This window comes from Brassica rapa, chromosome A09 (genome assembly GCF_000309985.2).
Source record: "Brassica rapa cultivar Chiifu-401-42 chromosome A09, CAAS_Brap_v3.01, whole genome shotgun sequence".
Taxonomy (NCBI): Eukaryota; Viridiplantae; Streptophyta; class Magnoliopsida; order Brassicales; family Brassicaceae; genus Brassica; species Brassica rapa.
Genome location: NC_024803.2, coordinates 26001387 through 26028010, shown reverse-complemented (window position 1 = coordinate 26028010; position 26624 = coordinate 26001387). Strand labels below are relative to the sequence as shown.

The following is a 26624-nucleotide window of genomic DNA, read 5'->3' as shown; positions in this document are numbered from 1 at the left end:
CGACCAATATATTACTATTAGATCCAGTCTAATAAAATTTTGAGTTTGTATAAATCTATGAATGAAGAAGTCTTAGAACGAAGACATGTGAAATTAAAACAAAACTCAGAAAACCTAATTAGAACAAAAAAATACTTGTATATATATATATTCGTTTTAAATGAATCACAACTATGTTTTTGTTAAATGATAGATTCTAAGTCATAAAAAAAAACACAACTTAATATGGGGAGTGATTGATTGGGATTTATCTCCATATTTTGGTTTTACTTATTTTTAAATCATTAAACTTTACCAACTATATTGTAGCTTTATGTTTAAAAGTTATAGACCTCAAGTTTCTATTAATTTTTATCAATAATGCTTTAACTTAACTTAAGGCTACAGATATATAAAGATCCTTCGTAAACAGATGAATTTCTCTTTAGATTGTGCTTTATAATCTCTGAAATACTTATTGGGTTACACAGTTTCAGGTATCCATCTGAGCTGTACAAAATCCTAGCGAAACTAATTACACAGTATGTTATATTAGAATTTGGACTAGCTTTGAACTCATAAAATAGCAAACTTTTCTTTTAACTATATAAAATAAAATAACAAACTTGGTTTGTCCTTTGTAAAGATACTAAGTGATTCTCTTGTGCTCATGCACGCATATAAATAATTAAATATCACAAAATATATAATTAATAATAATTAATTAATATTCTCTTTTATTTTTTATAAATTTTTTATGGTTTTGTAATTTATATGCATGAAAAAAATAGAAGACTTTTAAACGGACATCTGATTTTTTATAAACATTTGATCGATTCGATTATTTCTTGAGATATTAGTTTGTATTTATTTATCTCAGCCGAACTATAATTGTTAAATGGTTCTAAATAGGCTAAAATCATACTAATTTTGTTAACTGCATTTAATTTGGTTTATTGATTTACACATAATATTTTTTTAAAATTATGTATGATTTGATATATGTTATCTTGGAAAAGAAACATGAAATTGTTATCGATTTTAAGTTGTGTGAAATATCAATAATTTTTTCAAATTTTATGTGTATATATAAAAATTTATGACCAAATTAAATCATAATAACTTGTCAACATATTTTCACTTATTTATTATTTTGGAGTCATGCATACAAAATAAATATAAGATATTCTAAGTATTAACAGTTCATTGATTTAATTAGGCTTCTGATTTTGAATACATGTACCATTATTGATTTACTTACTTATTATTTGAAATATGTTGAGTTGTATATATTCATTTGAAATGCATCACAACAATTTTTTGTTCTAATTAGGTTTTTAGAGTTTTCTGGTATATTCAGATGACGACCAATATATTACTATTAGATCCAGTCTAATAAAATGTTTGAGTTTGTATAAATCTATGAATGAAGAAGTCTTAGAACGAAGACATGTGAAATTAAAGCAAAACTCAGAAAACCTAATTACAACCAAAAAAATACTTGTATATATATTCGTTTTAACTGAATCACAACTATGTTTTTTTTGTTAAATGATATATTCTAAGTCATAAAAAAGATACGACTTAATATGGAGAGTGATTGATTGGGCTTTATCTCCATATTTTGGTTTTTGTTTTTTAAATCACTAAAATGTACCAACTATATTGTAGCTTTATATTTAAAAGTTATAGACCTCAAGTTTCTATTAATTTTTATCGATCATGCTTTAACTTTATTTTTAAGGGTAAATAAAAAAAATAAGACAAACTTTTTCTTATGTAGTTTAGGTAAAAAACCTACATCTTTTTTTTTATAGGCTGTAAAATCTGTAAAATGAAAAATTATCTATAACATCAAATAATAATAATATAAATTATTTTAATTGATAAAAATAAGTATTTTATATATACACCACATATTTCTCATATTTTGTTTTAAAAGATCTACATCATATAGTTTACAGCTATAATAAATTTAACTACAACAAAAGTTTCTGTAAAAAAGCCTACAATAACAATTTTATAGCTACAACCGATTTATCTACAATTAAATTTTACAGTCACAGACCAATCATCAACATGGTTACCCGCCGATACTGAAGCAGAAGCAAAGAATATATGTACTTGAACTAGTATATACTTAATTGTGTTTATGTAGTTTAATCATTTAAGTGTTCTAAAATTTGGCTCAATGCGTTATACGATAATCAACAGGACTATTTTCATGTTACACATTGTTTTATGCAAATTTATATAGTTCAGACGAATAATAGCATTTAAGCAACACTAGATGTTTAGACGGATTTTAAGCATTAATTTAAAAAAATAAATATGAATATTATCAAATATTTAATTAATATCATTATTCATATTGATGATCTTATTTATTTTGTGTATTAATATGATTATAACTATTAGTACAATTGTTTGCAAAAAGATAAATTTAATTATAAGTTTTACAATTATCACCTATATATATTTAAACATATTTTTAATTTATTTAACTGAAACTATTTATATATGTTAAACTATAATTTTATGCATAAAAGTTATATTTTTTTTGAAAAATACATAAAACTTATATTTCATGTTCAGTTTTCTAAAATTAATACATACATATTAATTTTATATCTATATTTTATGTAAAACATATATTGTTTACGTCATGTTTAGACGTCCACGTATAAGGTTAGATGTTTATCTTCGGCATAATATGAATGCATATGCATACCGTGTTTGCAATTAATAAAAAGGAGATATAGTTAAAAAGTTGAAATTGTAGTATTATGTACTAGACCTACATATATATATATATATATATATATATATAAAATATCATTTTCAATGTATTTTGTTATTTTCCTATAAAATAGAAAACCTTATAACAGAGATGAATTTTTTTTTAAAAACAAATTGAAATAAAAACCTTTAAATATATAATAAACTTAGAAGAATACTATTTTTCTATAAATAAAAAATAGTAATATTTATTTTAGAGTAAAAAATATAAATTGGTTGGAGTAGTTTGTCTCTAAATAATATTATAGAGGCCAATGTTACAGGTGGGTTGGAATCTGAAAAAATTGAGGAGATTAGATTAGGATTAAGGCATTATCACGATCTGTCATCCATAATTCAACGTTCCATTACGTAAGGTACGATGAGGTCACGTACCCCACGTCACATTTGACAGAGCTGACTCACTTGCGCCGTTTAAATTGGCTCCTCCGTTTTCTTCGCCCGTTAATTAGGCGTTCCAGCTTCTCAGGTGCCGTGCCATATGCTTTTGGACTCGTCCCATTGTCAGAGATTCATAGCTTCACTCTCACCAATGTTGTGGTTAACTCATTTTTAATAAACAATCCTAATTTTTTTTTTCGTGTGTGTGTGTGTTTTAAATTGTTCCTTATATAAAATATATGCACTCTTTTTTTTAATATTATAATTACGTGGTTTAATAATATATTTTAGTTTTCCTAACACCATATTTTGTAAGGGATGTTCCTGTTTTTATATGAGATGAAAACCACTTTACTGAAAAGAGAAGAAAATCCAGTGAAATAATTTAGATGCCCAAAACAAATAAAAAAGTCGTGAGTTTACACATATATAATTATTTACTAGTATTTATTGTAATTAAAAGAGTTGTTGGTTAAGTCACATAGTAGTGCTCATTGTTTTTGTTTCTATATCGTGGGGTTAAACTTCAAGGGCCACACTTAATCCGCACATTCTTAATTAGATAATAGTATGATAATGAAGGAGTGTATGGTAATTAATACATATATACGAAACTTCCCATCAAACAACCTCACCTCATCGATATATATGCATATATACGAAGAAGCGCATCACATCTCCTAGTTAATAATTTCGACTTGGACAAAAGACAGAGAACGATGGAGTCTTGCCAGCAAAAGGTTATGGAGAAGCTGCTTCATGGCCATGGGTGTGCCAACCAGCTCAAGCTAATCATGGACCACCACGCCGAGTCAGATTCGTCCATTGAAAGGGAGGATCTGGCCAAGTCCGTCCTCCATTGTTTCTCGGATGCTCTCTCCATTTTGATCGATACGAATGATCATAACAAAGATGATGATAAATCCAATAACTCATCTCCCCAAGACTCTTCACATGTTCTTGAGAGCAGCAGGAAACCTTTTCACAAGAGGGGAAGGTATATAAAATATAAAAATCTAACCTAAATAGTCAATTGAAATGTTCAAGAATGGTTGAATGAAATGATTCTCATCTGGTGGTTGTAGAAAGACATCAATGGCGGAGAGCTCAGATTACCGCAGACACGAATCCCCAAACCCGATCTACCACGACGGCTTTCTTTGGAGGAAATACGGACAAAAGCAAATCAAAGAATCGGACCACCAAAGGTATAACTATCATTCACATTCAAACTTAATTTGCATATATAGTTGATGGTGTTAATATAAACAAAAAAAAAGTGATGAAATATCAGGAGTTACTACAAGTGTGCGTACACAAACGACCAGAAATGCGAAGCAAAGAAGCAGGTTCAAATGATCCAAAACAACCCTCCATTGTACTCAACCACTTACTTCGGCCGCCACACATGTCAGCTTCATCAAGCCTTTGAAACTTTGCCCATTGACACCTCAGATCCCCAAGATTCACGCATGATCCGATTTGATAACCCAGATTCCTCTACCCATCAACATCAAAATCAGATAATTCATCTCAAAGCTGAACAAATGATGCCCTCTGAGAAAGCAGAAGAGTGGTCGTCCCCATCTGAGTATATGTCCTCCGAGGTTGCCTACGCCGTGGAGGCTTTCGGGTTTAACCCTGCTCGCACATCAAGTGACTTATCATGACCATATATGCCCTTCCCGTCGCTATCATCAGACATCTAAAGCAACTTTAGTTATTTGTTTCTTCATAATATCCTATAGTATACCTCCTGTTACTTCTTTTTTTATGTTTTGCATCTCATGTATTTGCCTACCTCTACTTTGAACTTTTGTTTTGAGTTTAATATTAATCAGCTTTAATAACGCATCAACACTGTTCGGTATGTTGCCAGCTTTCTTCCCTTTTTTGTTCCTACGGGGGTTGATCTTATATTAACAAATTGTCTTGTAAAGCTAGCCACACTTGGTTGATTTATTCTACTAATATCCTCATAATTTCCTAGAGTGTACCTCCTGTTACTAATTTTATACTTACAAAAAGAAAGTTATCAATATTATTATTCTCATAAATAAAATCTCTCTGAACCGCTCATGCTAATCCGATCAACTGTACACAGTCCAACACGAGGGTCAAAAAGTGGTGAAACAAGAAATTGTTGGCCAGGTCAATCAACTTGCGACTGAAGCAGATCGGAAAGACAAAGAGACCTTTAATTTGACCCTTGTGCCCTAAATACCCAATATATAGATTATTTATATCAGGAAAAAGCTATATATCCTTTAGTTTTGTATTATATCTCTTTTGGGTTTAAGGACTTTTCTTTTCTTTTTTTCGAACACCAGGGTTTCTGGACTTTTCTATCGACTAAATTACAGAGGTTCCTTAGAAGTTATCATTTCACGATCGAGATTTGAAGAAAAACAAAAAAAAATCATTTCACGATCGAGTCAAGAATGTACTTATCCTTTTTAATGTGTATGCTTAGAAGAAAAGAAACCAAAGATGATAATGCATCTCTTTAATTTTAAACTCAAACTAGATTTTGACTGTTTGTTTTTCATTTATTAATCGAAAACTAATTTGAAAATTACTATTATTTTTGTTTCGAACTATAACAATTGAATTTTTAGGTTTTTATCATTTCTTTTTTTCTCTCTTCAAAATATGGTATTTGTTCGAAATATGGTAGTTGTTCTATGATAATGTTTGAGTTTTAAGATTTGTTTTCATATCTGACCTAGATTCATGGTTGAACTTATAGACCCGATATATTGTATATAATCCGGTTCGGATTTAATGAAAAAATCGTTTATTAAAACTTCGATATAACCCGGTAAAAACTCAAAAACTCACTATTAACCTGTGATCTGATACCATTGATCCGATTAAATATCTAATAGTATTTTTTAAAAAATTTATTAAATTACTCATATATTTATTAATATTACATAAATTAGTGATTCCTTAGAATTTGATAAAATTTTATTATTTTATCCAAATAAAAAATGATAATATAAAAACTTATTGATATGACAATATTAGTTTATTTTCGTTATTAATAACCTATTATAAGTTTGTGTTTTTGTTTTAGAATTAAAAATTGATTTTTAGATAGTTTTTAATGCTTGAACACTTGTAATTGCCATATCAATATTATGTATAAAATAACATTATACATGGAAAAATGATACTCAAATATGTATATGATATATGGACCATATAATATGGTGTAGGATATAGGATTTTGGTTTGTATTGAAAAAATGTATAATATTCAAATGATCTATTTTGAATATTGATATGTATATTTAAGAAAATAATATTTTCATGTTTTTTAATTTATTTATAGTTCATAATATATTTATACTTATATTAAATTTAAAGTTAATATATCTTTTAAATATATACATAAGCTCATTATTTATAGATCCAGTTAAGTGTGTATATGTAGGCCAAAAACCAAAAGACTTAAATGCCATTAATGAATTTTATTAATACTTTATAAAAATAAGAATATTTTTGAGAAAACTACAATTTTCATTAAAGGCAAAATTTGGAAATGATCCTTTTTAATGGTACTGATATAACATTTAAAATTTTGTGGTCCCCCTTTGTTTTTGTTACTCGTGAGCTTATATATCATAATATGATGCAATTGAAAAAACGGTTATCATAATCAAGCACCCAACCTATAGATAGATGCTGTTTAGTTATTAAGATGGCGAATAATGTTTGATACCTTAATCATTCAAGATTTATGCTATTTATATTCTTGGCACAGCTTTTTTTTAGTATACCCATAGATAATTATTAAACATGTCGTGAATTTTATAATAATTGTAGGTGGAATGGATTAATTAATATAATCGGGTAAACAGATACGAACCTTTTTTCCTTAGAATATGCATCAAAGACTCTTTTTATAGGCATATGTATCATGTATGCCCAACATCATGCGAGCATGTCTATGTGCACTTTTTTTGTGTGTAACAGTCTATGGCACACATATATGAATAAAAGGACATGTACCTATAATATATATGCTTATAGAACATACACACACATATATATATATATGAAACTTTTTTTTTTTTGAAACACATATATATATATATATATATGAAACTCATTAGCTCTGATACTACAGAGAATCTATGGTTAGATTTCTTGTTAGTTATAAACGTGTAACGCATTTTCTTCACTTTCACATTGGTAACTGTATGTTTAATGTAAACGTACTTCCTAACTTAATATATATTATATATAAATATATATATATATATATATATATATATATATGTATATGTAGAGGTAGACATATAAATCCAAAGATGTTTTAAAAGCGAGAGTGAAAGCAACGTTCGTGTGGAAAAATTGAGGTATCTTTCTTAAATGAATTGATGGGTGTACAATATAAACACACTGCAACATTCACATCTTTCTGGTCAGCGTAGCCTCTGATTTATTAGGTTGGCCTTCAAATTTACCATTCCAATATATTGAAATCACTGCAATATTATTTCATTTTATATAAAATATAGGCTAATAAACATGATAAAGTTCAAAGTAGTTTCAATCTACGTCTTCTTTAAGACAAACAAAGATACTATATCTAATTGGGTTGTATCTGTGGATTCCTTTGATAGACAAACAAAGGAGTGGCCTTATGTTCTTCTGGTTTCTTTAATTGGGTTTGTATCTGTGTTTTATCCTCATAAGTTGTTTTTACAACATTGTAAAAACTTTTGAAAAATGTATAAAATTTAACATGATTACCACACAAAATAAAATAGTACATCTATTACAGTTTCCAGGAAATATGAGAACATAGTAAAAAAATATAATTTATAAAAATCTAGTATGAACATGGGCCTAGTATACTGAGAATTAAATAGTTCATGGGATGATGATCGGGCCTAAATCCTTTGACGGTGCTTTTTGCCATATCAATCAGTAGAATCGGGAGACATATTTATAAGGTCTCACATCAATCAGTTAGTCAGTGGTGAGCTTGTTTGAAAATTTTACCAAAAACACTAGATAGAAAAGGTGAAAAATTTGAACAGTTTGTGTTTTTGGTAAAATTTATAAGGTCTCACATTTCTTTCCCTCTTCTTGAATGATTACACCCTTTATTTATTTATTGATTTATTTATTTTATTTGATTCACGGGCATGAATTGCTGCACTAGGAACCTGAATTTTTCGTTGCTGATTCGTCTTGTTACTTCTCCTTGTAGGCTTGGAACGCACAACAAACTTGTGCCGGACCGTCTTCGTGGTAGATAACAGGCCTGAGCCACTTATCACCATTGACACACTAGAGGACAAAACGGCAGATGCGGATGATTACCTGGTATTGTCCTGAAGCGTTTCTAGAAGCAGATAATGCAAATCGCAATGCATCAACCGAGGAAGGTACTGTGCTCCTGACTCTCAGCAAGATTTCTCCAAAGGATACAATGGGAAATACGTGTTCGTCCAGAGTTCACAAAAACAAAAATATATTTTATATTGTTTGAAACTATAACTTTTACAAGTAAAATAATAACAAATATATATATATATATAATCATATTGGAATTAATATTTTTTTATTTGATTTTAACACACAAAAATAAATATAAAAAATTTAGAGATTTTTATCTTATTTTCTAGAGAAAGATATACTATGAACAATTTTTAAGCTACAATAATAAGCAAATAGTCACATTAAAATGAATCTATAACTTTATTCAATTTTAATCACACAAAATAACTAGTGAAAAATAAATTCTTACCAAATTTATCAATATGCATTGCAGACTTCTCGAGGAGTATTAATGAAGTCTTCTAATGAAATATGAAATCCTACATATTGTCTTCAAATATGAAAAATATGAATATCAAAAAACATTAAAAATGGCTTAAACATAGAAAAACTCAAAAATATTATTTTTAAGCCTAAATAAAAAAAAACAATCACATTAGGTTGATCTATATTTTTATTCAAATAAACAAAAACACAAAATACATATCTAATAGTTATATGTATACTTTTTAGGAGAATAAGATGAAAACCATAGAATGGAAAACCTTTAAAAAATAAGATAGAGTGGTGAGAATGACATGAGCCAAAGAGATGAGAAACTGATGTCAAGTTTGGTGTCTTCAAATTCAAAGCGATTAGAAAGAGGTTAAAGAGTTTTACACTGAGAAACATCCAATTTTGTTGCATCCATTTGAGAGGAAAAAAACTAATTCTGTTTTAAAAAAAATTGTTTAAAAAACTGCTACTGCATTATACTACCTCCGTTTTATATTAAGTGTCGTTTTAGAGAAAAATTTTCGTTATAAAATAAGTTTTCGACTTTCAATGCAATTTTTTTTTAATTTTATTCAAAAATTTATTTTTCTATTGGTTGAATATGATTTGGAGTATAGATAATGATGTTTTTATATTGGAAATATACAAAATTAATTGTGTTTTAATTTGTGTGCATAAACCCAAAATAACACTTAAAATGAAACAGATGTTCAGAAGTCTCATAACTTAAATTTACCTTACGTTCTAGAAAACTTATAAAGAAGTTTGTTAGTGCATAACTTCTTGGCAGGCTTCTTAAATAGTTTTCTATCCATAAATCATAAAATCAAATAGTTTAACTAGATAGTAATGAATACTTTATTAAACGTAAAATCAACCTATAAATATTAAATATATACAAAACTAAACACTTAAGTCAAATCTTAGTTTCAAAAGAAAAAAATTACGATTCTAAAATCTAACCCTAAAATACTAACACTACTTGAACATATGTTATCAATCTCTAACCAACGAACAATCATGACTTACAATCTATATTCTCTCATCTATGTGAAAACAATTCAATTTTATTAAATGCAAATTTACTTGATTTAAAATTATTTATATTTACATAATTTCAATTTGTTTCCTATCAAAATATTTTTCAAAATTTATAAATTAATTATATAAATAGACTTCTCGAGAAGTCTTCCCATGAATATAACCGTAAAAAGTGTACCATTTTTTAGTCATAAGGGGATAAATCTGATTTTGCTACATTTTTATGTTAATTTTGCATTTGATTAAATTTAGAGTATAATATTGTATTTAAATTAAGTTTCGAGTCTTTTTGGCAAATTGCCTATTATGATTTGCATTTTTGTTTTAAAATATGGTCTAAGGAGTGGTGTTGTTGGAAGCACCTTAACATATTGGTTAAGGTTTGAAGGATGAAAGCTTTTGGGGATTCTAGAGTATTGTAGTCATATTTAATAAATTTAGATATTTCGATACATTATTTACCAAGTGATTTGTACATATGTCATCGTTACAATCACTCTAATATGTATAGAAAGACACATGATAATAGACTGCCTTCTGACCCAACAGCTATATTTGCAGTAATTCAAATTCAAAATGGCTCCCACTTGTCTAGAAGTTTCCCCAACATCATTTTTGACTTCTGGAGGTCAACTTGGACGATTTCGACCTTCAGTACCTCACCTTCCAAGATAACTTAGACTAGACAAGACAAATGGCATCCATATATATATGCATCCACGGAAATGCATCCACCAACACGCGTCCACGAAAACACATCCACCTGCATGCATCTATTTCCTGTAATCTCTCCTTCTCTTCAACTCTTCTTATCTTAGATTCTTCGTCTCAATAAGTGGATCATAATATGTTTGTATGAAAGACACATGATTAGTGCATGTTTCGAACCACACCAATTTCATTATAAAAACCATGTAATCAAATGCAAAAAAATCAATATATAAGATCCAACATCAGTAAATAATAATAAATAAAAACCACACATAAGTAATAGCTCAAATCAAAATCATATACATCATCCTTAATCAAACCGCAACATTCGTTGTCAACGGATATGCTAACGAATAAGTCTTTCATTACTAATTGATGAATCAATTTAACGGCATTGTAACGCACATGTTCCTCCGATTCAGAAACTTCTTTGATTGCTTCCCCTATATTATTTTTCTTTTTCTCTACTTTTCTTTGTTCAGCCTCTTGTTTGTCTTATTTCTTTTCCTTCTGTCAAATTGAAGAGTTTGTGACTGATTGTTGTCAAAGCATTTATCTCGTTAGCTTCTTCTACACCATTTTTTTGAGTAAACAGATCATCAACTTTGTTAAGAGGACTAGTTTTTTTGTCTCTTGCTGATATTACGTGTATACGCACAGCAATTAACCTAATGTGCACAGTACTACAATCGAATGGTATGTCGACGTAGCACTTTAGGATCAAATCCAGAGAGACCAACGATTACACTTTATTTCTATAGGATCAATATCAAGGTAAAACAATATGGGGGTTTTAAGATATGAGGGTTTCGTGAGAAACAAGTAACAAGATTAATTAAAGTATTCAGACGATTAAAATGCTAGCCTAGGGTGGTTTGATCGGGTGTTAAGCAAGTGTGAGCCAAACAATTATTCAAGTTCAATTAAGAGCAAGTCTAGAACTCGGATCACTCAAGTAGAACTGTCCACTGTCGTGGTACTGCTCCCTATGCTGATCGATCTTGATACCTAAACTCTCGTTTGGATCAAGCAAGCAATAGAGATCAAGTTCGATATGTTCACAAAACACTCTAATATCTACTTTCGCTGATTAGGGATGTGATGCTCATTCATAACAGATCTAGCAACCTATTACACAGTTAATGAACATGTTAAACTAGGATCTAACATTAAGCGGTCAGTTTAATGCAAGCATTAAGAACAATTATGAATGAAGACAATAAATGGTTTCATTTATATATGTTTAACTCACAGATCTAACATCCTAACACCCTAGACTAAGCAAGTTGACTAATTAGTCATGAACATAGAAAACACAGAGACAATAGATGAAGAAAACATGTTGAATCAATAAATTCTCAAGGTGAGAGAGATGAAGCCTTTTCCCTTTCAAGGTAGCAAATTTTCAAGTACAAAGTCTCCAATGGTTTCTTGCATAAAAACTAGCGTACAATAATAATAGAAAATAATAAAAAGATATATTGCAGGTCTCTGGCGGCTGCAGAAGAGAAAATTGAGATGATTAGGGCAAATCCCAAAATATTAGAAGTTTCCTTAAAAATCTCTGCCGCTGGAACATGCACTCGGGTTGCTCCGCTCGACCAGGAACAGTCTGCATGAAATTCACCAAATTGCACTGTTTCTCTCCTCTTTTCCTCCATCTGGTCTATCTCCCATCCAATGCAACTCCAGACCTGTAATGACTCGAAAAGGACTCGGAAGACTCGATAAAGACTTGAAAATCAATTAGAAAACATATATACAAGATGCCAAAAACACCATATGTCACTTTCATAAAGGAAGTTTTTCCAAAGTATCATTTGGAGGGTTGCTAAAAAAATAGATGTTTGAGATTCATAGTTTTGTTGGACATCAAATGAAAACTCTTTACCACAATTTGTTTGTTCTTTCTACAACTCCAACTGTTGTTTGTGCATCAGTAGTATCACCTAATCCAATAGCATTCATACTTGTCACTATATTCTTGTCAATATAACATTGAGATCATCAAATTTTTTCATCACGGAAAAATTTGAAATTCGGATGTGCCTAAAATAAAGCGAAGAAGTTCAGCCGTGTTTAGATATTTTTTTCTTTAAAGATCTTCATTCTGTTTGATTAGTGTTGAAATGTTTTGTTGCATCCATGCAATCGATTGAAGGTAGGTAGAATTCTTCTCTCCACCATAAATTTGCTGAATGCGCTAATATTGTCACGCAAACCCAAAGCAACAACATCTAAAAGTAGATTTATCAAACTTTTATTTTCTTCAGGACTCCACTGAATGAATATATGAACCTTTTTCCTCGTTCTTGTGATTGTTCATGTGTTTCTTCATGCGAGTCTCCTATTGATGCTTTTGTTTTTTTTTTCTTTTTTCATCTGATGCTTTTTGATATCATGCATATTTCCATTGTTTTATCCATCCATCCATATGCATTTTGATCATATAGATTAGGATTTAGTCATGTTTAGGTTGCATTTTGCATACATGAGTCCTTATCAGGTATTGGAGTATCACATGGAGTTCTTGGAGACGTTTGGGTGCATTTGGAGCTCAAAAGAAGTGTTTAAAGTGATCAGCGGACGAGCAACCCACCGGAGCGACCTAACTGCAGCGACACGATGAAGTCGCTGTGCCTTACCTCTCGGAGCGACCTAACCGGAGCGACGTCCTGAAGTCGCTGTGCCTTACCTCTCGGAGCGACCACGTTGGAGCGACGTCCTGAAGTCGCTCGCTCTTTTGACGAAACAGAGCTCAAAACTGAAGCCGGAGCGACCTCTCGCAGCGACACCCTGAGGTCGCTCCCGAAGCCCAGAGCGACGTGCTGGAGCGACTTGCCGAGGTCGCTGCGCGTCGCCTATATGCTCGAATTCATGTTTTCTCAAGGGCCTTTTTGTCATTTTATTACGCACGCTTTTTATTCTGAAAACCTATGTTTTAATACTCTGTAAGCCACCAAGAGGGGATCATCTTTGTTCTTAGAAAACCACCAAAAACCTTTGGAAAGTGATCTCTTTGAATCAATTGATCAGTTTTGTTATTGAAATTCTGTGTTCCTTTTATTTCCTGTATTTCTCTACATGATTAATCTGAAATCCAACATGGGTTTAAGAGAGATCATGGAGATTAGTGAGTAATCACCTTTTGAATTCATGGGTTAGGGAGATTAAGGGTGATTAGGTTAGAACTAGGATGTTTTAGTGTAGATCATTCATATTTCCTTGCTGGTAGAGTGAACATAAAGCATCTTCTGAGTTGGCCACTCAATTGTTGATCCTTAGGCATTTCTCACCCGAAAGGTGTTCGATGAAATGCCCGAGACAACTCTCCTAGGCTTTTAGCATGCTCTGCCAAAGACATTTGTTGTTAGAGATGCTAAGATAGCTAATAGACTTGTTAGTAATGATTGCTTTCATATATTCAACCAAAGACATTTGATGTTTGAATTGTGTTTAGTAAATGAACATTCATCTAGACATAGAGTTTGTTTAGGATTGCGTCTAAGCTTAAGGTTAATAGATTGATTGATCGTTTGCCATCTTTAGTTCGAAACTTGATCACCCGAGGTCTAATCCCTATATCCATGAGTTCTCTTTTCCAATAGTTAAGAAAGTATCATTTAGTTATTCCTTTTAATTAGTCATAGTTTAAAAACCCATCTAAATCATTGGTTGCACTTAGATTAAGTGATTACTTGCATTCTCGGTGCTTTGATATCTCTCAGAACTGGTTCGACAATCTTCTATACTACAACATTTGTCTTAGGAGCCTTGAAAACTCCTAACATCAAATTGGCGCCGTTGCCAAATTCTGAGTAGATTTAAACATTGAGATTTAGTCAATTGCTTGAGACTAAGTCATTTTTATTTTCTTTTGTTACTGACTCTTCTTCACCTCCCTTTAATCTACAGGTGTATGAACTTGAGGAGCAGGGGTCCATCAAACCTAGTTCCAAGAGCAGCAGACATCAGGGCTTTAGAGAGAGAGAGTGTGCTAGAAAGAGAAGAGAAGAAGAACATCAGGCTCAATTGCAGAGACTGAACACTGACATGGGAGACGTTCATCAAGAAGATGCAGGCGTCAATGGCGCTAACAACAATGGCCCACCTAACCAACAGCGAGCAGCTCGACCCATTGGCACTTACGACCGTCCAAACATTCATGGTCATAGATTGGGAATCCGAGCACCCGCTGTGGCAGCCAACAACTTTGAGATCAAGTCAGGACTCCTCAACGTGATCGAGAACAACAAGTATCATGGCTTGGCTCTAGAGGATCCATTTGATCACTTGGACAGGTTCGACAGCTATTGTGGGTTGTCAAAAACCAATGGTGTGTCCGAAGATGCCTTAAAGCTCAAGCTATTCCCTTTCTCTTTGGGAGATAAGGCACGTCAGTGGGAGAAGTCTTTACCCAGCGACTCCATTACCACTTGGGATGACTGTAAGAAAGCATTCTTGGAGAAGTTCTTCTCTACTTCAAGAACTGCTAAGCTGAGAAACGAGATCTCCAGCTTTCAACAGAAGGGCTTGGAAGGTTTCAGTGAAGCCTGGGAGAGATTCAAGGGCTATCAAGCTCAATGCCCACACCATGGTTTCTCTAAGGAGAGCTTGCTGAGCACATTCTACCGTGGTGCTCTCCCTAAGTACAGAGCCAGACTGGATACAGCTAGTAATGGGTTCTTCTTGGGGAGAACTGAGGAGGATGCAGAGGAGCTGGTTGACAACATGGTTAAGAGCGATGCAGTCTACAGTGGAGACCACGACAGAAGCAGTAGAACTGAGGATAAGCAAACGAGGAAGGAGTTGAAAGCTCTACAGGATAAGATAGACATCCTCCTTGCTGATAAAGCTACCCAAGAGCAGCTGCACTTTGTCGGCAACCCAAGCCAAGAGACACCAGCTATTGTCCATGAAGTTGAGGGTTTGGAAGGTCAGGAAGAGCTGTGTTTCATCAACAACAATGGTAGCTGGTACAAGAAAGAACCCAACTTTCAGTACAACAACTACCAACAGAAGTCCTATTCCAACAACCAGCAGAGTGGTTATCAGCCTCGGAACAATCAGCAAGGCAGCTATCAACCTCAGCAGAACCCTCCTCCTGGTTTCAACAACAAGGGCAACCATTCTTCCCAACAACAATCTAATCCCTCTACCTCCACTCCTCAAGTCAGCAGCACTGATGCTCTACTGAAACAAATCCTGGAGTCTCAAACAAGAAGTGAGAAGCATGTTGGCTATGAGTTGAAGAATCTTCACTCAAAGATTGATGGGAGCTACAATGAGCTCAACAACAAGTTCAGAGCTTTGGAGAACCAGTTTGCTGCCATGAACACTCAACAAAATCGCCAACAAGGTTCTCTACCTGGAAATCTGAGCAAAACCCCAAGGAAACCATGAAAGCTATCACTCTCAGGAGTGGTAAGGAGTTACCTCAGAGAACTCTCACCAAGGATGCTGAGAAACAAAGTGAGGGGGTTGCCATCACCATAGATGATGAAGTGGTGATTGTTGATGAGAAGATCAATGACGAGATCTTGGAAAAGATAGTGGAAGCAAAAGGAAAAGGAAAGGTTGGAGAAGAGAAGAAAACAGTTAAAGATGGTGAAGTCGTCACTCCTGCAAGTGAAAACTCTTTTGTTCCTCCTGCTTATGAACCCAAGCTTCCATTCCCAGGTCGATTCAAGAGGCAGCTGCTAGAGAAGTACAAAGCTTTGTTTGACAAGCAAATGAGTGAAGTCCAAGTCACAATGCCCATTATAGATGCTTTCATGCTGATCCCTCAATACAGCAAGTTCCTCAAAGATGCTGTAGCTGCAAAGAAGAAAGAGATGGAGGGCATGGTGATTCTCACTCATGAGTGCAGTGCTATCATTCAGAGGCTGGTCATTCCAAAGAAGCTAGAAGATCCTGGATGCTTCACATTACCTTGCGCTCTTGGGCCTATGGTATTTGATAGATGTCTCTGCGATTTGGGAGCTAGTGTCAGCTTGATGCCCCTATCTGTTGCTAAGAAGCTGGGTTTCACTCAGTACAAGAAGTGTAGACTTTCTCTGGTATTGGCTGATCGTTCAGTGAAGTACCCTGTGGGTATCTTAGAGGACCTCCCAGTGATGGTTGGAAATTATGAGATCCCTACAGACTTTGTGGTGCTTGAAATGGGTGAAGAAGCTCAAGATCCTTTAATCCTTGGAAGACCTTTCTTAGCCACAGCAGGAGCTATTGTTAATGTTAAAGAAGGCAAGATTGATCTCCATCTGGGTAAAGGGCACGTTCTGCATTTCGACATCAAGGAAGTAATGAGGAGGCCAACAGTTCAAGGACAAGTGTTCTACATCGAAGAGATGGATGCCCTTGCTGATGAACTCCTTGAAGAGTTGTCACTAGAGGACCCTCTACAGCATGCTTTAACTGTAGAGAAGGAGACTGAGGTGATTGAGAACCTGGAGAGTACTGCCTATGGGATGATGCTGGATTCACACCAGGCGTTTTTCAGTAAGGACCAGTACGAGGAGCTTCCACAGATGGTTCACCAACAAGTCTCAGTCACTCAACAAGAGGACAACCAGCAGGATGACTGGAGTGAACTTAAGGCACCTAAAGTGGAGCTTAAACCTCTTCCCCATGGTGTAAGGTATGCATTCCTTGGTCCTAATGAAACTTACCCTGTCATTGTGAGTAGTGAACTTACTGAAAATGAGCTATCTGAACTTTTGAAAACACTTAAAAGATTTAGAAAGGCAATAGGTTACTCACTAGATGACATCAAGGGGATATCACCCTCTTTGTGCATGCATAGGATACATCTTGAGGATGAATCAATGACTTCTATCGAGCATCAAAGAAGGTTAAATCCTAACCTGAAGGATGTTGTAAAGAAAGAGATTCTTAAACTCCTAGATGCTGGTGTTATTTACCCTATCTCAGATTCTAAATGGGTATCACCTGTGCATGTTGTACCAAAGAAAGGTGGTATCACTGTGATCAAGAATGACAAGGATGAATTGATACCAACAAGAACCATCACAGGTCATAGAATGTGCATTGATTACCGAAAACTAAACTCTGCATCTAGAAAGGATCATTTTCCACTACCATTTATTGATCAGATGCTTGAGAGACTTGCAAATCACCCATTCTATTGTTTCCTTGATGGGTACTCAGGATTTTTCCAAATCCCCATACATCCCAATGATCAAGAGAAAACGACATTCACATGTCCCTATGGTACCTTTGCATATCGAAGAATGCCATTTGGACTATGTAATGCTCCAGCCACCTTTCAAAGGTGCATGATGTCAATTTTCTCTGATCTGATTGAGGATGTTGTGGAGGTATTCATGGATGATTTCTCTGTCTACGGATCTTCGTTTTCTGCTTGTTTGTCAAATTTGTGCAGGGTCCTACAGAGATGTGAAGACACCAACCTTGTGCTGAATTGGGAGAAGTGTCACTTCATGGTCAAGGAAGGGATTGTGCTAGGACACAAGATTTCAGAGAAGGGGATTGAGGTGGATAAAGCCAAAATCGATGTTATGGTTGGTCTGCCTCCACCAAAGACAGTGAAAGACATCCGGAGTTTTCTTGGTCATGCTGGATTCTACAGGAGGTTCATCAAGGATTTCTCCATGATCACTAGACCTTTGACCAGACTGCTGTGCAAGGAAGCTACCTTCAGTTTTGATGTAGAATGTCTACAAGCTTTCAAGAAGCTGAAAGGTGAACTCGTTAGTGCCCCAATTGTCCAGCCACCTGATTGGGATCTCCCTTTTGAGATCATGTGTGACGCCAGTGACTATGCTGTGGGAGCTGTTCTGGGGCAGAAGAAAGATGGCAAAACCCATGTGATCTATTATGCCAGCCAAACCCTCAATGATGCCCAGATGAAGTATGCCACAACAGAGAAGGAGATGCTGGCAATTGTTTTTGCCTTTGAGAAGTTCAGGAGCTACTTGGTTGGGTCTAAAGTCATTGTCTACACAGATCATGCCGCCTTGAGACACCTTTTGGCCAAGAAGGATGCAAAACCCAGGCTTTTGAGGTGGATCCTTTTGCTCCAAGAGTTTGATATGGAGATCAAGGACAAACCTGGAGTTGAGAATGGAGTAGCTGATCATTTGTCCAGGTTGAGGGTAGAGTCTGGTATCCCTATTGACGAAGGACTTCCTGAAGAGCAGATCATGGCTATCGAAGCAGTGATAGCAGTTTGTGAGACTGGTAGGAAGCTGGAAGAAGGTCAAAGCAACAGAGGAGAAAGAACCTTGGTATGCTGATTTGGTGAACTACCTAGCCACAGGAAGAGAACCTTTGAATCTTGTAGGGTATGCCAAGAAGAAGTTCTACAAGGATGTGAAAAGATATTACTGGGACGAACCCTACCTCTACATTCTCTGCAAAGATCAGCTTTATAGGAGAGTGGTTGCAAATGAGGAGATTGATGGGATCCTTGCACAGTGTCATGGATCATCCTATGGAGGTCACTTTGCCACCTTCAAGACAGTTGCAAAAGTATTACAAGCTGGATTCTGGTGGCCACACATGTTCAAGGATACACAAGACTTTGTTTCGAAGTGTGATTCTTGCCAAAGAAGAGGAAACATCACCAAGAGGAATGAGATGCCTCAAAATCCAATCCTTGAAGTTGAAGTGTTTGATGTCTGGGGTATTGACTTCATGGGACCATTTCCATCATCTTTTGGCAACAAATATATCCTTGTGGCTGTTGATTATGTCTCCAAATGGGTGGAAGCCATTGCAAGCCCCACCAATGATGCTAGAGTTGTAATCAAGATGTTCAAGAGCATCATCTTCCCAAGGTTTGGAGTTCCAAGAGTTGTAATCAGTGATGGAGGTTCCCACTTCATTAACAAACTGCTTGAGGGACTTCTCAAGAAGAACGGTGTGAAGCACAAGGTGGCAACTCCTTATCATCCCCAAACAAGTGGCCAAGTTGAGATTTCTAACAGGGAGATCAAATCTATCCTGGAGAAGATTGTGGGGATTACAAGGAAGGATTGGTCTAATAAGCTTGACGATGCACTTTGGGCTTATAGGACAGCGTACAAGACACCACTGGGTACCACACCTTTCAACCTAGTGTATGGGAAAGCTTGCCATTTGCCAGTGGAGCTTGAGTACAAGGCACTATGGGCAATAAAGTTGCTGAACTTTGACATCAAGAGTGCCAAGGAGAAAAGGCTCTTTCAGCTACATGAGCTTGATGAGATAAGATTGGATGCTTTCGAGAACTCAAGAATCTACAAGGAGAAGACTAAGGCTTTCCATGACAAGAACATCCTGAAGAGAGAGTTTAAAGAAGGAGACCAAGTTCTTCTCTACAACTCTAGGCTGAAGTTGTTTCCAGGAAAGCTTAAGTCAAGGTGGTCCGGTCCTTTCAAGGTCAAGGAGGTTAGACCATATGGAGCAATAGTTTTGTGGAGCACTGATGGAAGAGACTTCACAGTCAATGGACAAAGGGTTAAGCTCTACATGGCTACTGCACCAGAGGAAGATGGGGTTTCAACTCCACTGTCTGATCCTACCCCGGCCTAATCTAAAAGGAGGCAAAGTCAAGCTCGGGACTTAAAACAAGCTCACTTGGGAGGAAGTCCCATGCGTATCCTTGTACATATTGCATTGGTATTTCCATTTTTCATCTTATTGCATTAAAAAAAAAAAAAAAGAGAGAGAAGTTGTGTGCAGGTGCTTGATCGGTTCATTTTGAGCAGGAGTCGTGCGTGGGAGCGAGGTCTCACAGCGACACCTCAAGGTCGCTCCAGCTGGGAGCGAGGTTTCGAGAGCGACACTCCATGGTCGCTCGCGTTTTCGTCGTCGGATCAAGAAAAAATCGCCTCAGAGCGAGGTCTCGGAGCGAGGCCGAAGGGTCGCTCCAGCTGGGAGCGACATTATGGGAGCGACACCTCGGAGTCGCTCGCGTTTTCGACGAAACGGAGCTCAAAAACTGACCCGGAGCGACGTCCTAGAGCGACACCTTGAAGTCGCTCCAGCCCAGAGCGAGGTTTCTAGAGCGACACTTCAAGGTCGCTCGCGGTTTTGTCGAAACACGACGCGAGGAAACGACTCGGGAGCGACCTCTCCCAGCGACACCCTCACGTCGCTCCCGAACCGGTCCAGGTAAGTTTCCTAACTCTAAACCCCGGTTTGATTCAAGTAAACCGACCCTAGACCACCCTAAACCGAACCGGACGACCCTAAACTACCCCAACCCCCGCGACTCTATCTCTATCACTCTCCCCTCCTCTCACAAACTCACAAACTCTCTCAAACTCACCCACACCAAAAATCCCAAAACCTTCTCAATTCTCACCCAAATCAACTAGTTCTTGTTTCTAAACCAAGCTTTCGCCCCTGTAGTCTATTCCTCACCACCCATTCACCATTTCCTTTCATCCAGAGCAAGGTATTGAGTTTTTAAATTCAAATTCGTAGGTCCATGAACCCTAGAATTTGAAAGTCGAAATTTGGTCACTTTCTTGCTAGATTGTGGTGAAATAGACTAGGGAAAGTTTATCTATCAAGTTGGGTTGTTGAATTAATGGTGAAATTGAGTTTAATTTGCACTTTGGCAAAATTAGGGTTCATGGAATTAGGGATTTTCGAATTTGACCTTAATTGGGTGAGTTTGTGGGTGAACTAGATGTGTTAAGGTGTTACAAGAGTGAGAATTGTTGCATTGTGTTGAACTTGAGTTTAAATTGATAATTCATTTGTTAAGTTCACTTTTGCAATTTTCTCTTGCAAAATCCTGTTTTTCTTTACTTCCAACTACTTATCCCTTTTCAAGTTTTTACTTCTTCAGGTGAAAATGGTTAAAAGACAAAGGGAAAGTTGGAAGCTGAGAAGCAAGAAGCTGAAAGAAGAGTTTGCATTAAGAGGAAAAGCTTTATCCTGCGAGCCAACTGGGTCAGGGACGCAGAGAACCGTTCGACAGCAGACGTTGGCTGCAAGGAAATCGCAAGAACAAGAGAAGAGGGCTGGGAAAAGTGTAGCAGTTCCCACTCATGAGGAGAGTGAAACTGAGAGTGCTGATGAGCAGGCACCTACGAAGAAAGCCAAGATGTCCAAAGGAAAAGGGGTTGCTGTTGATCGAGACAGGGCAAAAACTCCATCTGTGGAGGAGCTGTATGATCACTTGAAGAATGGGGTCACTTGGGCTCCAACCAGGTTCGCCGACCTCGATTTGCTGAAGGAGTTGGGCCTAGAATCCGATATTGAGGCGATGCTGGGACATTTGAAGATGCCAAAACTCCTCACCATGGCTTATCCTTTCTACAAGGATGTCACTTGTCAGTTCCTATCCTCTCTTGTGGTCACTTACCACGACACGGCGCATGTGAGGCAAGGATGGGGAAAAATCACGTTCAAGGTCAATGGAAGGGAATACAACATGAACTTCAAGGACATTGGGAGGGTCATGGGGTTCCAAGACCTAGAAGACCACTCACTTCCCAAGTGTGAGAACCTCCCCACAGAGCTTTGGAAGTTGATCACTGGAAACAGGCACTCTACCGGGGCTGACAAGAACTCACACATCCGACACCCGTCTGTACGCTACCTCCACAGATTGCTAGTCCATGCTTTCTACCCACGGAAGCAAGCTGGTAATGTTACTGAGGAAGACATGCGACTGCTCTGTCCGGCTATCCGTCCTTACGCTCAACCTGGAGTGTTACCCCTTCCCAGCACTGATATCTATGCTACCTTTGGGATGGTCAGTTTCTTTGTGGGCCGTCTCGAACACTACAGAGACTGGGCGTGGTACACCACTGATTCGCGCCCAAAGATGGGGATAGGCGGAATGATCACACCACTGCTCCAATTTCTGAATGTTCCCTTGGGAAAGGACGCAGCGGGGCCTAGGTTCATTGATGGCACCTACTTGAGGATTGCCACCTATTTCAGTGGGATGTATGGGAAGGACTACGTCTACCACTACTACTTGCAGGGCAAGCCAGTCGAGGTGGTTCTTCCAAACCGGAACCTGACGAGTTTAGAGATACCAGGAGCTGTCAGCTTCAACATTCCCCAGGAGTACTTTCTCGGAGAACACGGGCCTCTCGATCCAATTCAAGCAGCTTCATCAAGGAGAAGGAGTGTCCCTACGCAACCTGACCCGCCTGTTGCAGACACGTCTGAGCATATCTATGGACCTCCGCGCTACTACTTCAAGCCCCATGACGGAGTCCTTCCCCCTGGAGCTCTCCGTGATGCTCATGACCACATTGGTCGTCTCCAGAGGTGGAACAAAGCTCAGGACAGAACGATAGCAAAGCTGAAGGATAAGTGCAAGGCGCTCAGCAAGACTGTGAAGAAGCAGGCAAAGACTTCAGCCAAGTTCATGAAGAAAGTAGCTGATGTCTTAACTAGGGGAGGAATAGCTGGATGTAGCTCAGCCGATTTCGCTTTCGCGAACACCTCAAACCCCCAGCCCCCACCCCCGCCTGATGCTCTTGGCTTCCCCCTCACTGCTGCGCAGCTTCAGCGTAAGTGGAGGAACCCACCCACTCAACCTTCCACTTCCGGCAACAAATCCCCATCCCTCGCTTCTTCTGACAGTGAGCACGAGATTGACGAGGTTGAGAGCCAGCCATGGTATGGAGGCTCCGGTTCAGCATCCGGTGGTTACTACACCACCTTCCCTCCTGACGACGACGATGCTGGGGCATCTGCCCCCACCTATTATCCATAGGAGGTACTTCTTTCTCTCCCTTGTATATACCATTCATTTTTTTTTTGCATATTAGTTTTCTTCTCGGTATCTCCTTCTTTCTTTGACAACACAGAGACTGTGTAACTCAAGTTTGGGGGAGGTACCAAGCATTTGATCATGTTTGCTTTGATTGTGTTTCATTTGAGTCATGCATTGCCACACCTATTTGCATAAAAAAAAAAAAAAAAAAAAGATTTTTCATTTAGTTTGCATCATTTGCACCATTAGGAGAGTCTAGAGCATATAGGTTGCATTCACTTGCATTGGGAGCAATGATTTTAAATGCCTTGTAAAGAACACTACGTTGCACCATTGAGTAGCCATGCACCTCTCGAAAAGACTTGTATGTTTCGAGCCTTGAAAACTCTTCTTGAAACTTGTTGATTGCTGAAACTCAGTCTTTGAAGCCAACTACAACCTTATTAGAAATGAATGAACTTAATGCTTCTTGCTTAGGGTCCCTTGTGTACTGAGTCATGGCTATACACACTGGAGTTGTCACATCTTTTATGCCAATCTTTTTGACAAACTCTAGTGGTAGACCACTCCCAAAACCTTTCCTTCCTTTTAAGCTTTCATTGTTTGATGAGTGAGGCCTTCTTCGGAAAGTCTTACATGCGCATAATGTTGAGAGTATCGGGAACGACAATGCTTGATCTTCATTTTTGCTAGATTGGACACTCTTTTGTCTAGCTATAGGTGGGAGGGTGAGTGTTGTGATCATGATTTGGGAAAAAAAAATAAAAAGGATAGACTCTTTGTGCTTAAGTGAATTGATTTTCTGGGATAAGTAGAGAACCTCTAGCTCTAGTTTTGAAAAGTCTTGGCCCCCAACCTAAAAAAAAAAATATAAAAAAAAAAAGAAATCGAAAAAAAAAAAAGAAAAGAAAGAAAGGGGGCTAGCAAAGTTGTTAGGAGCTAAGAAATGTTTTGAGGTTGTAGAAAAATCCCTTGTAGATTTCAAAAAGAAAGAGTTAAAGTTCTTAGGATCTTTTGGTGAGAGATGTGAGTTGGGTTTGACATTTGGGAATGATTGTGTAATTGTATGTTTGGGAAAAGGGTAGAACAATGGAGATTGAGCATTGTATGCATGAGTTGGTCCCTTTCTTAGATATATTATGTGCAATGTCAAGGCTACTTGTTTTGAGAGTAAACCACCTTAAAGATCATATGTTTTGAACCTCTTGAATCACTTGAATAAAAGCCTTCCCTTACCCAACCAAATGACTTGGACCAACGGACCATTTGCAAGAATTCACCTGATGTTTTGTGCTTAATGAATGTGAGAGTTGGTTGATTTGAATGTGTGGATGCTTGATGATGAGTGTAGGGACAAAAGGAGTTGAGATAGGCCTAGAGAAGCTAGAGTGTAATAAGAGAGTGTGCTAATTATATTTGCTAGTTGTGTTTCTTTTGGCTATGAGCTCCCACCTTCAAACCTCTCTCCCTATGAGTTCTAGAAAGTTCACTTGAGGACAAGTAAAGAACAAGTTTGGGGGAGTTGATATCTTGCATATTTCCATTGTTTTATCCATTTATTCATGTGCATTTGATCATATAGATTAGGATTTAGCCATGTCTAGGTTGCATTTTGCATACATAGTCCTTATCAGGTATTGGAGTACCACATGGAGTTCTTGGAGACATTTGGGTGCATTTGGAGCTCAAAAGAAGTGTTTAAGTGATCAGCGGACGAGCAACCCACGAGCGACCTAACCCGCAGCGACACGATGAAGTCGCTGTGCCTTACCTTCGGAGCGACTAACCGAGCGACGTCTGAAGTCGCTGTGCTTACCTCTCGGAGCGACCACGTTGGAGCGACGTCCTGAAGTCGCTCGCGTCTTTTGACGAAACAGAGCTCAAAACTGAAGCCGGAGCGACCTCTCGCAGCGACACAGCCTGGGTCGCTCCCGAAGCCCAGAGCGACGTGCTGGAGCGACTTGCCGAGGTCGCTGCGCGTCGCCTATCTGCTCGAATTCATGTTTTCTCAAGGGCCTTTTTGTCATTTTATTATGCACGTTTTTATTCTAAAACCTATGTTTTAATACTCTGTAAGCCACCAAGAGGGGATCATCTTTGTTCTTAGAAAAAACCCAAAAACCTTTGGAAAGTCATCTCTTTGAATCAATTGATCAGTTTTGTTATTGAAATTCTGTGTTCCTTTTATTTCCTGTGTTTCTCTACATGATTAATCTGAAATCCAACATGGGTTTAAGAGGAATCATGGAGATTAGTGAGTAATCACCTTTTGAATTCATGGGTTAGGGAGATTAAGGGTGATTAGGTTAGAACTAGGATGTTTAGTGTAGATCATTCATATTTCCTTGCTAGTAGAGTGAACATAAAGCATCTTCTGAGTTGGCCACTCAGTTGTTGATCCTTAGGCATTTCACCCCGAAAGGTGTTCGATGAAATGCCCGAGACAACTCTCCTAGGCTTTTAGCATACTTTGCCAAAGACATTTGTTGTTAGAGATGCTAAGATAGCTAATAGACTTGTTAGTAATGATTGCTTTCATATATTCAACCAAAGACATTTGATGTTTGAATTGTGTTTAGTAAATGAACATTCATCTAGACATAGAGTTTGTTTAGGATTGTGTCTAAGCTTAAGGTTAATAGATTGATTGATCGTTTGCCATCTTTAGTTCGAAACTTGATCACCCGAGGTCTAATCCCTATATCCATGAGTTCTCTTTTCCAATAGTTAAGAAAGTATCATTTAGTTATTCCTTTTAATTAGTCATAGTTTAAAAACCCCATCTAAATCATTGGTTGCACTTAGATTAAGTGATTACTTGCATTCTCGGTGCTTTGATATCTCTCAGAACTGGTTCGACATTTTATACTACAACATTTGTCTTAGGAGCCTTGAAAACTCCTAACATCACTTTTGGTTTTAAGGTTTTTATGTTTTTGTGTTATAAAAAATTTGTGTATATATGGAAGATATAATATAGAATAATGACATATATATTCTAGAAAAAAAGGGAAAGTCAGTAGGAAAATTACAGAAAATGAAAGGTCAGAAAATATTACTTTTTTGAAAAGAAACACATGTATACAAACGACATTCCAACTAGATTCTTTTATTTTGAAAGAATTATTTTTTGAAAATTAAAAATTGGTTAAAATAAAATGTTAGTTTGATATATTCTAATTAGTGTTTTAAATTATATATGAACACTC

At 36.5% G+C, this 26624-nt stretch overlaps 1 protein-coding gene and 1 non-coding gene across 2 annotated transcripts; one reads left to right on the top strand and one right to left on the bottom strand.

The window, feature by feature from the left end:
* Positions 1-3953: 3953 nt before the first annotated feature.
* WRKY62 (probable WRKY transcription factor 62) lies at positions 3954-4829 on the top strand. The gene is given in 3 exon segments (NM_001302034.1): positions 3954-4156; positions 4245-4367; positions 4454-4829. Coding segments are annotated over 3 exon segments (702 nt in total).
* Positions 4830-15197: 10368 nt separating this feature from the next.
* On the bottom strand, positions 15198-15304 carry LOC117128645. The gene has a single exon (XR_004452039.1). It is a non-coding gene; the product is annotated as a small nucleolar RNA R71 (small nucleolar RNA).
* Between the last annotated feature and the right edge of the window lie 11320 nt (positions 15305-26624).